Raw genomic sequence first — 13186 nt, 5'->3', positions numbered from 1 at the left:
CAGATTTTCAGTATGCACCAGGTAATTGAAAAATGCTACGAGAGGAATAGGCAGTTGTGTTTATGTTTCGTAGATCTAGAGAAAGCATATGAAAGGGTACGGTACCGAGGGAAAAGATGTTCACTATACTGGGGGACTATGGAAGTAAAGGTAGATTATTAAAATCAATCAAAGGCATTTATGTTGAAAATTGGGCTTCAGTGAGAATTGATGGTAGAATGAGTTCTTTGTTCAGGGTACTTACAGGGGTTAGACAAGGCTGTAATCTTTCACCTTTGCTGTTCGTAGTTTACATGGATCATCTGCTGAAAGGTATAAAATGGCATTGAGGGATTCAGTTGGGTGGAAATGTAGTAAGCAGTTTGGCCTATGCTGACGACTTGGTCTTAATGGCAGACTGTGCCGAAAGCCTGCAGTCTAATATCTTGGAACTTGAAAATAGGTGCAATGAGTATGGTATGAAAATTAGCCTCTCGACGACTAAATTGATGTCAGTAGGTAAGAAATTCAACAGAATTGAATGTCAGATTGGTGATACAAAGCTAGAACAGGTCGATAATTTCAAGTATTTAGGTTGTGTGTTCTCCCAGGATGGTAATATAGTAAGTGAGATTGAATCAAGGTGTAGTAAAGCTAATGCAGTGAGCTCGCAGTTGCGATCAGCAGTGTTCTGTAAGAAAGAAGTCAGCTCCCAGACGAAACTATCTCTACATCGGTCTGTTTTCAGACCAACTTCGCTTTGCGGGAGCGAAAGCTGGGTGGACTCAGGATATCTTATTCATAACTTAGAAGTAACAGACATGAAAGTAGCAAGAATGATTGCTGGTACAAACAGGTAGGAACAATGGCAGGAGGGTACTCGGAATGAGAAGATAAAGGCTAATTTAGAAATGAACTCGATGGATGAAGCTGTACGCATAAACCGGCTTCGGTGGTGGGGTCATGTGAGGCGAATGGAAGAGGATAGGTTACCTAGGTGAATAATGGACTCTGCTATGGAGGGTAAGAGAAGTAGAGGGAGACCAAGACGACGATGGTTAGACTCGGTTTCTAACGATTGTGATATAAGAGTTATAGAACAAAATGAGGCCACAACACTAGTTGCAAATCGAGGATTGTGGCGACGTTTAGTAAATTCACAGAGGCTTGCAGACTGAATGCTGAAAGGGATAACAGTCTATAATGATAATGTATGTATGTATGTATGTATGTATGTATGTATGTATGTATGTATGTATGTATGTATGTATGTATGTATGTATGTATGTATGTATGTATGTATGTATTATCCGCACACTTTATCTTGGTGCATTTACACCCTAGTGCTGAATCGGTCGACCTTGGCGATCTTCGAGATTCGTACTGGCAACCTTTGAAACACAAACTATGAATCGCTTAAGCATCGTTGTGCGACATCTGGCGTACACTTTACGTACTAGTACTGTTGTTGTTTACACAACAAAGACAAAGTATAGAATTCTTGCTAGGAACAAGATTCGCATCGAGAAATGTTTTATAACGTTATATAATGTGTATGTGACATAGTTGTTGGCTTAAGATGATAACGGTTTAGAAATTTTATATCGATCTATCATATTCCCGATTCAATTCAGATTTCATTTTCATTCAGTTGGCAGCACCAGGCAGCACTATCGATACCGGGACAGCTCCCTCCTTACTCCTCACCCCCGTACATAAATGCACCAAGATAAAGTGTGCGGATAATATGTATGTATGTATGTATGTATGTATGTATGTATGTATGTATGTATGTATGTATGTATGTATGTATGTATGTATGTATGTATGTATGTATGTATGTATGTATGTATGTATGTATGTATGTATGTATGTATGTATGTATGTATGTACGGTATGTACTGTATGTTCGGTATGTATGTATGTATGTACATCAACACACTTATGTTTCCTAATCAAACCAAAGCAACAGAAAGAACTAAACTGATGCTTCGCACATGCTCCTGTTTACATTTGAACAAACCGATCGCGGCGCCATAAGGTTTGATATACTGTAGTTGGTGTTGGATAGGTGAATAGTGATACAGTCCATTTGACCTCCTTAATCTAAAATATCTGCTATATTTCGCTGGGGTTACAGTCGCGCAGCTGTGAGCTTGCATCCGGGAGATAGTAGGTTCGAATCTCACTGTCGGCAGCCCTGAAGATGGTATTCCGTGGTTCCCCATTTGCACACCAGGCAAATGCTGGGGCTGTACCTTTAATTAAAGCCATGGCCGCTTCCTTCCCACTCCTAGGCCTTCCATATCCCATTGTCGGCATAAAACCTGTCTGTGTCGGTGCGATGTAATGCACACAGCATTAAAAAAAACCATCTTGCTGGAATCCTACAAGTTGAGCATCACTGGAATAACCTTTCCTAAACTGAAACTTCCTTCTATCAATCCAGTTATTAATTTTGCAAATATATCAAATATAATCAGAAAGAGTGCTTTCCCAAAGCTTACAAACAACAGATGTCAGGCTGACAAGCCTGTTTGTCAACCTTTTCCTTATACTACACTGGGGCTACTATTGCAACTCTCCATTCATTTAGTATCACTCCTTCATGCAAACAGTGATCAAATCAGTATTTCAGTTATAGCACTATATCCCCACCTATACCCTTTAATATATCTGCAGAAAATTTATCAATCCAAGCTGTGTTTCTAGCTTAAAATTTTGGTATATTTTGTAACTTTGTTCATAGGTAAATTTCAGTAATTCGCCAGTATTAGTTGCCTCCTTTGTCTGGACATTGCCCTTATATTCAACTACCTTTACATACTGCTGACTGCCTTCTGTACGTCCTCACATACACACACTTGTTCATTATGATCCCTGGAATGTACCTGTTTCTAAGGTATTTATAGATATCCTTTAATTGCTACCTAACATTATCATGCCTGCCAATTATGTTTGCTATCATGTTGTCCTAGTTCACTTTTTTCACTAAATTGAATTTCCTGCTAAGTTCCTTCAATCTGTCCTTAATCCTGCAATCATTCCTAACTCCTCTATTTCTTTGTAATCCACACCTCCTAATGGGCGAGTTGGTCGTGCGGTTGGGGGCGCGCAGCTGTGAGTTTGCATCCGGGAGATAGTGGGTTCGAGCACCACTGTCGGCAGTCCTGAAGATAGTTTTCCGTGGTTTCTCACTTTCACACCACGCCTATCTTATCAACCGTATGGTATTGCACCACGTTTAGAATATTCTTTCCGCTAGCTGGTTCCATCACTTTCTGATTCAGCTGTCCTTCTCATATTAACTTATTCACCATTTGTTGGTCATGCTTTTTGTCGTTTTTTTGGCGTTTTTTTCGCATTAGCTTCCCAGTTAACATTGGGTGAGTTCAGATCACCTGATGTGATAATGTTCCTTTCTGTGTTGTTCCACAACTAGCCGGTTATGTTATCAAAAAATTCCGCCCAGCCTGTCCATCGCAAAAACACGAAGCTTATTATTATTATTATTATTAGAGATTTACTAAACCGAAACAGCTGTAAAAACTTAAAATTTTGCGGAACCAGTGCTGAAAATTTAGGTGGTAATATTGCATGACACAAATGACGTAATTCTGTAAATCCCCCACCCCTTGCCATTCAACAGATGGTAAACAAACTAACAGTGTCTAACTTACTCTTACCGAGCTCGATAGCTGCAGTCGCTTAAGTGCGGCCAGTATCCAGTATTCGGGAGATAGTAGGTTCGAACCCCACTGTCGGCAGCCCTGAAAAATGGTTTTCCGTGGTTTTCCATTTTACACCAGGCAAATGCTGGGGCTGTACCTTAATTAAGGCCACGGCCGCTTCCTTCTCACTCCTAGCCCTTTCCTGTCCCATCGTCGCCGTAAAACCTATCTGTGTCGGTGCGACGTAAACCAACTAGCAAAAAAAAACTTACTCTTTGTTGCTTCTTGTTTAAAATGGTAGTCCTATTCCTATAATTCTCACAAACGGTCTTTTACTGTAATTATTCATTCACTTCATTCTATGTTTTAACATTCCTCCATTTCAGGTAATACAGAGAATCTCAATAAAGGGTTTGAAGGCTCATCCGCATCGGCAAAGAATTTAGCCCTTGCATTTTACAGCGGTCTCTGGGCATATGATGGCTGGTAAGTACATGATATTACTCTCAATAATTATTCTACATTTAATATATCATTAACTTCTGAATTACATTGTAATTCCTTGAATTATTGATGTATTTGATGCACCTAGGCCAGAGGTATAACAAATATGATACAGGTCTGCCTGCAGGAAATAAAATTAGACCCCCTGAAAGAAACTGCATAAAAACTGCCAATAACACAAGTTAACTACAACAGATGCTTTAATACAATCCAATTCCATTTAATTTATACAAAGAGCTCACTATAAGATTACAACACTAATTCATTATTTATTGATAGATATTTTGAAAGTTAAATGTTTTGTAGGAATTGAAATGAAATATACATATATTTGTTTCTATCTTTTTTAACTTTGCTGTACTCACATTGGAGACTAAAGAAAGGCATTGACAATTTCAATGATATCCGTGGATGACACATTCCATGCTGTGGAGGCTGAATTCACAGAGTCTGTCTTGGGTCATACCATTTTGTATGCTCATTTTACGTTTCAGTTTAAAAAATAATTGTTTTGTAGAATAAACCACAACAGGAATCACTAGGTCTAAAATTTGATATTTTGGAGCCAATTTCCACTGTTTCTTTAATAATAAGTTGGCGCAGATATTTATGAAAGAGTGTGCCGCTCATGTTACGTGAGATGATAGCTGTTTATGACTCAAAACAATCATTTGCAGCCAGATGCAACCAACCGACAATTACTCTTTATATAACCAAACTCCACGGTACTTACGCTCTTGAAAGGGCTTTGGCCTGTCCAGCGACCGCTGCTCAGTCCGAAGGCCTGCAGATTACGAGGGGCCGTGTGGTCAGCACGACGCATCCTCTCGGTCGTTATTCTGGGCTTTCGAAACCGGGGCCGCCACCTCACCGTCAGATAGCTCCTCAATTCTAATCATGTAGGCTGAATGGACCTCGAACCAGCCCTCAGGTCGAGAGAAAAATCCCTGACCTGGCCGGGAATCGAACCCGGGGCCTCCGGGCGAGAGGCAGGCACGCTACCCCTACACCACGTTGCCGGCTATTCTTTATATACGTACTGTAAAAAGAAACCTTTTCGGCCCATTCTACAAACACATCACGATGTCACCTTTCCCATGAAGAGTGACATTCGGGTTAAGTTATTTATGTATTTATTTACTTTTCCTGGGGATGTATATAGAGTGCTTAAACCCCATGCCTGCCTTCTAGGCCCTAACATTATGCCACTGACCTAGGCCTACTTATAGGGAACAATTTGGCTAAATGTTGATGTTGATGCTCTTCACTACTCAATGCAATCTACGCACATTTATTTACCCTTTATTCAATCATTAGCAGAGTTCATCTAACAATAGTAGAAAGGTGCCGTCTATGGCCTTTCACATTTTGCTACTAGTATGTTCTGCCCTGGTTGAGGTGTGAAGTGGCTGTCTTTGTCAGACAGGAGATATGGAGTGGGTAGACCTCTGTTCACATATTCGAGGGTGTTTGGTCCGCTGTGACCTCTTGAATAGAAAAAGCTTCTATCCATCGTGAGAACAAATTGGCAATCACCACGTCTGTTTACATCCCTTATATCTTACAGCAATGAAGTAGTTTTAATTAATTTCTAGCCGAGTGTAGCCCTTGTAAAGCAGACCCTCCGACGAGGGTGGGCGGCATCTGCCATATGTAGGTAACTGCCTGTTATTGTGGTGGAATATAGTGTTATGTGTGAGTTGCAGGGATGTTGGGGACAACACAAACACCTAGCCCCCGAGCCAATGGAATTAACCAATGAAGGTTAAAATCCCCGACCCGGCCGGGAATCGAACCCGGGACCCTCTTAACCGAAGGCCAGTACGCTGACCATTCAGCCAACGAGTCGGACAATGAAGTAGTTGAGACACTAATTTGTGTACAATATCCGCTTCCTTTGTTTAACGGCCCTCATTACATTAATGTTGAATATACAGTCGAACCTCCATTACCCGAATTTTCAGTATTTCCCCACCGTTTGTCCTATTCTTCACGTGCATTTATTTCTCTATTACTTGAAATTCGGTTACACGAATTTCTCGAAGCAAACATTTCTTCTCTTGAAGCAAAAAAAAAAAAAAAAAAAAAAAAAAAAAAAAAAACTCTGTAACTCGAATTTTGTGCAACGAAAGTTAATAAGTAAATAGAGTTTACAGTGATGTTGGGAGCTAATGTGACGATAAACTTGACCATATCGGTCCTTAATTGGTCCGCATTGACTCGTAATAACAATAATGTACAACTGCTGATAGTTTGGTCCGCCCTGTCAATATATTATTAATATCACAATCACCCGTTGTACATTATTGTTAGCTAATATGACAGGAACCGAAAACTGAAACTTCTAATGATCGGAAAATCGTCGAAGCCTCGCTGTTTCTTGGGTGTGAATTAATTACCGATCACGTACGATAGCAAGCCCCGAAGTTGCGGATGACAAGCTCTGTTTACGAATCTCGGCTGCGTGGTACAATATTGACAAGAAGTTTCAACATAAAAGGAGGACAGGTTAACAGTAACAAACAGAAAAGACTAACGGATTTTTCCAAAGGTGTTAACAGAGGTATGTTCGTTGTTTCACTGCTGTATGTACTGTATCCTGTCTTCTAAAAAGTTACTATATTAAGGGTTATAATTAAAGTGATGCCGTAAAAGAGAGTTTGTTTGTATATTTTGAAGTACTGTTATAATAATGTATTCCGTATAATCCCGTAGATGCATATGATTCAATTATGTGCTATACATGCTCAAAAACGATATTCTCTATATATAAAATTTCGATAACTCGAAATAAAATTTAGCTCCCAAGGTGATTCGAGATATCGAGGTTCCACTGTAGTAGGCCTATATTTTTTCGACAATCAATGTTTTACGGGAATATTATGAACAAGCAGTTAAGGATAGGAGGTTCAACTGTTTGCGGTTTTTTGTAAAGAAATACTATGTAGAATATATTGTCTTAAACATTTTGTTAAACATAGTTGTTAAATATGACCTACTTGCCGACATGAAAGAAGTCTTTCGAAAGTCACTACGATTTCCTCTTCAATGTAGGAGACTGACTGTGTTCACAGAACTTTTCTGGTTTCCTGCAACTGTACGAAAGTGAATTGATTTGAATGTATATAACCCTACATGAGCTGATTCCTCAGCGCCCTTCTGTTGAACAAGCGCTTTATTGCTGCTCGCTTGCTGAATAGTTACGTGCTTTTTGAGGCAGCTCAATCTCACCAAACTAATCATTGTAATACATGTTGTCTCTGAGAGAATCTAAATCTTCTGAAGTGCTAAGACGTATAGCTAGCATGATTTCTCTCAAATGCAATTTTGTATTAATTTTTTATTTGCATATCATACATCGCCCCATAAATTTGACAACACAGATTTATTTAACTGCTGAAACTAAAAGCATTGATGTATTCAGATACTGTTTTCCATTTTGTAATTATAAAATGATACCATTTTTATGATTATCTCAATATTACCATAGGTGAAGCACATGATTTACATAACATAATATCTGTACTATCATAGGTAAATTTCAGTATTTTGCCATTACTAGTCACCTCTTCTATCAGGACATATCTTTATATCCAACCACCTTTACATATTGCCGACTGAATATTTCTGCCTCCTGTAAGTCCTCGCATATACACTCCCTTGTTCATTAATGATCCCAGGAATTTCCTTCCTCGAATCTGTTTCTGCCTTAAAGTATCTATACATGTCTTTCCATTGCTCATTAAATTTCATGTGGCTCCTAATTATTTTTGCCACCATGTTATTCTTAGCTGATTTTTTTGCTGAATTCAATTTCCTAGTGAGCTCTTTCAAACTCTCCTTATTCCTGCAAACATTCCTAACTCTATTTCTTTCTAATCTGCACTTCCTTCTTAATCTCTTTATTTTCCTGTTATAATATAATGGGTCCTTACTATTCCTTACCAATTTTAAAGGTGGATATCTGTATTTACATTACTCAACAATTGCTTCAGACCCATCCCATTTTCCAATGATCATAATTACTGTTTTTTTTTTTAATTTCCTCATTCCCCTCTTATCAGCCATGTGGAATTGCCTAATAGTCCTACTTTGACAGCATTCCTTTCTAACACATTTACTTTTAACTGTGATAAAGACAGCTTCATGATCACTTATACCGTCTATCACATCGAACCCGGGACCCCTGTGACCAAAGACCAGCACGCTAACCACTTAGCCATGGAGCCGAACAAATCCCCAATTATCCCCAGTATCCCCCTGATAACAATCTCTGCTTCCTTAAACTCCTTCTGTGCTGCCACAACCAGATCCCAAACATCTCCAATGGTCTTAGTACTAATTCCTGCTTGTATTACGTTGTTTATACCAACATGAAAAATTACCACCTTCTCCTTACCCACCTCCATCCCAATGTTATGACATTCCAAATGCTTAGATACTCTATATTTCATTGAATGAAAAATGTATCAGTGCTCATACAATTTTCTTGCAGGTCGACAGTAACTGTTGTAACTGAGGAGGTGAAAAAACCAGAGAAGTAAGTCTGCATGCCATACATATAAATTAATAATAATAATAATAATAATAATAATAATAATAATAATAATAAACATGTCAAAAGGAAAATAATGTATCTACTGTATATTATTATCATGCTTCTTCTTCTTCTTCTTCTTCTTCTTCTTCTTCTTATTATTATTATTATTATTATTATTATTATTATTATTATTATACAATTACTGTACATTCAAACTGCTAAATATCTCAGTGACAATGTTTATGTGGAGTAATATAGCTAATACATTCTAAAAGAAACATGTATTAAACAATACTTACCTTACAGTTAATACAAAATATGCTAAAAAACAAAAAAAACCATGGTGCAACAGCCCCAAAGGGCTATGGCCTACCAAGTGACCAATGCTCATCCAGAAGGCCTGCAGATTATGAGGTGTGGTATGGTCAGCATGACGGATCCTCGCGGCCGTTATTCTTGGCTTTCTAGAACGGGGCCGCTATCTCACCGTCAGATAGCTCCTCAATTATAATCGCGTAGGCTGAGTAGACCTCAAACCAGCCCTGAGATGCAGGAAAATATCCCTGATCTGGCTGGCAATCGAACCCAGTGCCTCCGGGTTAGAGGCAGGCACACGACCCCTACACAGCAGGGCTGGCACAAAATATACTGGTAGATTAAAATTTCACATCATATCAGGACTACAGATAAAAACATCACATAAAGCATCACATAAAAAGAGTAGGAGAAATATTCTGCAATAAAGATATAATGTTATTTAAAATTAAATACTATTTCCACCTGTCATATAATGTGTGCAATTTGTAGGACATTAAGCTGTACTGTAACTTACATATAACTGAATGTGACCATTTCACAGGAATTCAAATTACAGAAAATTTACATGATTTTACAGTCGTTTGCCTCCTCTATCAGGACATTATCTTTATATCCAATTACCTTTACATATTGCTGACTGAATACTTCTGCCTTCTGTGAGTCATCGCATATACACTCCCCTTGTTCATTAATGATCCCAGGAATGTCCTTCTGGGAACCTGTTCCTGCCTTGAAGTATCTATACATATCCTTCAATTGCTCCCTAAAATGCATGTGCCTCCCAATTATGTTTGCAGTCATGTTATCTTAGCTGGAGTTTTTTGCTGAGTTCAATTTCCTAGTGAGCTCCTTCAATCTCCCCTTACTCCCACAACCATTCCAAACACTACTTCTTTTTTATCTGTTCTTCCTTCTTAATCTCTTTATGTTCCTGTTATAATGGGTCATTACCATTCCTTAAAAGGTACATACCGGTATCTGTTTTTACACTCCTCAACAATTGCTTTAAATCCACCCCATAGACAGTTAACATTTTTATTTACCATTTTCCATTGAACATAATTGCTTTTTAAAAATTTCCCCATTCACCTCTTATCACCCATACGGAAATACCTAATAGTCCTACTTTTACAACACATTTACTTTTAACTCTGAAAAAGACAGCTTCATGATCACTTATACCATCTATTCACTTCAGTTTCCCTATAAAGCTCATCTGGTTTTATCAGCACCACGTCTAGAATATTTTCCCCTCTAGTTGGTTCCATCACTTTCTGATTCAGCTGTGTGGTGCCATGTATAGTGCAATATGTTTACAAAATACCTTTGCTGGCAGGACCTAGTGTTTACAGTGCACTATGTCTTCTGGTATGGGCTAGAGCAATTTTGTTACTTTCATTGATCTTTCTCTGTCTTATCCTTGGCTTTTACAATATGAAAGTGACTGAGATATGAGCGATGCTAGTAATGCCATTCCTTGTGCAGCCAGTCCCTGCTATGACTGGTGTGAAAACGTTGCTCATAGGGTTGGTTGGTGCGTGCATTTCAGTGGGCTTGACAGACTGATATGTAACAGCAACTTCTGACTGGGTGAGGAAAGCAACGGGAAACTACCTCACTCCTCATTTCCTTAGTATGCCTCTTCAGTGATGCCTAGGCCATTTATGATAGCTGATGGCAGAGCTGATGAGGATCCAACCAGCCTTAAGGCTGAATACTGAACATACATACACATACACATGTTTACAAGAAGTGTTGTGTGTACTTTTATCCAGTAGTGCATGTTGATATCTCACTACTGGAGCAGAACGGCTCTCTGAAGCAGTCAGAGAGTCCTAACACGGTGAGTTGGAGTAAGCTTACTTAGAGCCAAGTTAATGAAATTATGCTTGAGGAAGTGATTGCAGATGTAAAAGCGATGAATTATGAAGAAAATTATGAAGAACAGTCTGATTACGGTTGTGAACTTAATCCCACAGAAGTGAATGAGCAGGATTATTCTGGTACTCGTTTGTAGAATAAGGACTCATCCGAAGAAGACGAGGAAGTTACAGTAGATGCGTTGACAATCAAAGAACATTCATATATGTGCAGTACACATGTTTTTCAAAATAATGAATTCATCATTGTACCTAGCGTACATTTCAGACAGTCCTGTATTTTTATATTAGTTTTAATCTTCATTAAAGATCAAAGAACATGAAATTATTCTGGTATGCTGATCCAGTTCAAGTAGGTACGGGAAGAGCAGCAATGAGGAACATATTGCGAAAGAGACCAGGGCCACTAGACACTGTGTGCGTAATGTGGATACTGTGAAATCGTCATTTAAATTATTTATTACTCCTGCAATTCTGGGGACCATGGCTCTTCGGGGCTGTTGCGCCATGGGGTTTGTTTGCAATTCTAGGTATGACTATATAAAAGGAACAAACAAAGAAGGAAAACTCCAGAAATGCTGTGCTGGCTCAATAGGATCCAATGAGGACTACCTCAGTGTTAGCAAATATAGCCAAATGGATAAGGAGATCATTCAGGACAAGGCACACCATGCCAGAATGGCTAAGGAATGCAGGTATAAGAACTGTGGAGGTGGCCAGGCATTAAGGAGTATGTGGGAGGATTTGGAGTATTTGAGGGAGATAATTGGGATTCTCTCGGGGGACACGGATGAATGTAGGCCTCCTTCAAACAATGCAAGGGATACGGTAGGTGTACTAGTGGTATGGGAAGCAAAGGGAGAGTTCTGGAATACAGGTGGTTTAAATGTTTTAAGTGGAAGTAATTTGCAGGTTCGGGGTCCTATTCAGTAGCATAATTCAGGACAGGTATTGGTGAGAAATTGGTATGAGTCACTGCAGGTAGAATAACAGAGAGAAGATGAGGAAAAGGGAACTATTACTGAGGAGTGTGGAAGTAGGAGGAAATGAAAAGGTAGGAAAGGGAAATATAGAGTACTAGATACGAAAAGAAAGATAGAACAGAAGGGGAAAAGGAAGAAGGAAGTAGCTTCTGCAATCGTGAGAAAAGATAGGAGAGACCAGGTGGGGAGGGGATCAAATGAGGTGGGTAAGGCTGAAGCTATGGTTATGCAGGATTCCATTGTTAGACATGTGGGGAAAGCGTGTGGAGGAAAGAGCAGGGTAGAGTATTATGCAGGAATTTGATTAAGATAGATGTTAAGGAAAGTAGAAGAGAAAGAAGAAGGAAAGGGCAAGGCGGTAGTTGTTCGCATTGGTATCAACAGCATAAGGCAAGCTGGTATAAGTACCAACATAGTAGGGGATGTATAGGATCAGGTAAATGCAGCATTGGGTGAAGTTTAAAGAAGCGGAGATTGTTATAATTGGAATACTAACGGGTGGGTAGGAGATAGAAATCTGGTCTCAGATGGCCTTCACTTGAACCACAGTGGTACATACAAGTTAGTAAGTTTGTTTAGAAGGGTTGTAGGGGAGGTACATTCAGGGAAATGGTGTGGACCAGGGAGCGTTGATAAGGGTACAGTGGTCTGGAAATCAAGTAGGGATGACATACAATTGTTACTGTTAAACTGTAGAAGTATTGTAAAGAAAGGAATAGAATTAAGAAATATAATAGATATATACTAACCAGATATTGTAATAAGAGTTGAATCATGGCTGAGAAATGATGTAATGGATGTAGAAATTTTCTCACGGAACGGAAGTGTTTATCATAGAGACAAGATAGGAATGGAAGGAGTGGGAGTATTCTTTCAGGTGAAAGGAGAATAAGAAAGCTGCAAAAATGTTAAAGATAACAAACATGAAATTCTAGGTGTAAGGCTCATCTCTAAAGATAATAGGCAACATGGTATTTTTGGAGTGTACAGACCTTAAAATGGAGGTGCAGATTGTGATTCGGAATTATTTGATAAAAGATAATCAGCTATGTGGGAAACGATATAGAAAGGAATGTGATTGTAGCAGGTAAACTCAGTTAACTGCCAGGAATTTGCCAACAATCTGGCACATCCATCTAATTCAAAAGAAATTTCAGCGAAACAACTCAATGTTCTCAGACAACAAGCAGCAAAGGTAGGGCTACACATTTCACTTGAGAAAACACAATACATTGCAAAAATCAGAGATTCTCCTTGTACACTGCGTCTGGAGCAAGGCATGCACAGGAAATCCAACAGTTTAAGTACTTG

At 39.0% G+C, this 13186-nt stretch overlaps 1 protein-coding gene across 3 annotated transcripts in view; it reads left to right on the top strand.

Annotated features, from left to right (window-relative positions):
* The window catches only part of LOC136862706 (b(0,+)-type amino acid transporter 1), a 453749-nt gene that overhangs the window by 290535 nt on the left and 150028 nt on the right, over positions 1 to 13186 (top strand). For all 3 annotated transcript variants that reach the window (XM_068226490.1, XM_068226491.1, XM_068226489.1), the window contains 2 exons: positions 4037 to 4136; positions 8650 to 8694. In XM_068226490.1, coding sequence (XP_068082591.1) covers positions 4037 to 4136; positions 8650 to 8694 — 145 coding nt within the window. The remainder of the gene's footprint in view (positions 1 to 4036; positions 4137 to 8649; positions 8695 to 13186) is intronic.

This window comes from Anabrus simplex, chromosome 2 (assembly GCF_040414725.1).
Source record: "Anabrus simplex isolate iqAnaSimp1 chromosome 2, ASM4041472v1, whole genome shotgun sequence".
In the NCBI taxonomy this organism is placed as follows: Eukaryota; Metazoa; Arthropoda; class Insecta; order Orthoptera; family Tettigoniidae; genus Anabrus; species Anabrus simplex.
This window is presented reverse-complemented; position numbering and strand designations above follow the sequence as displayed.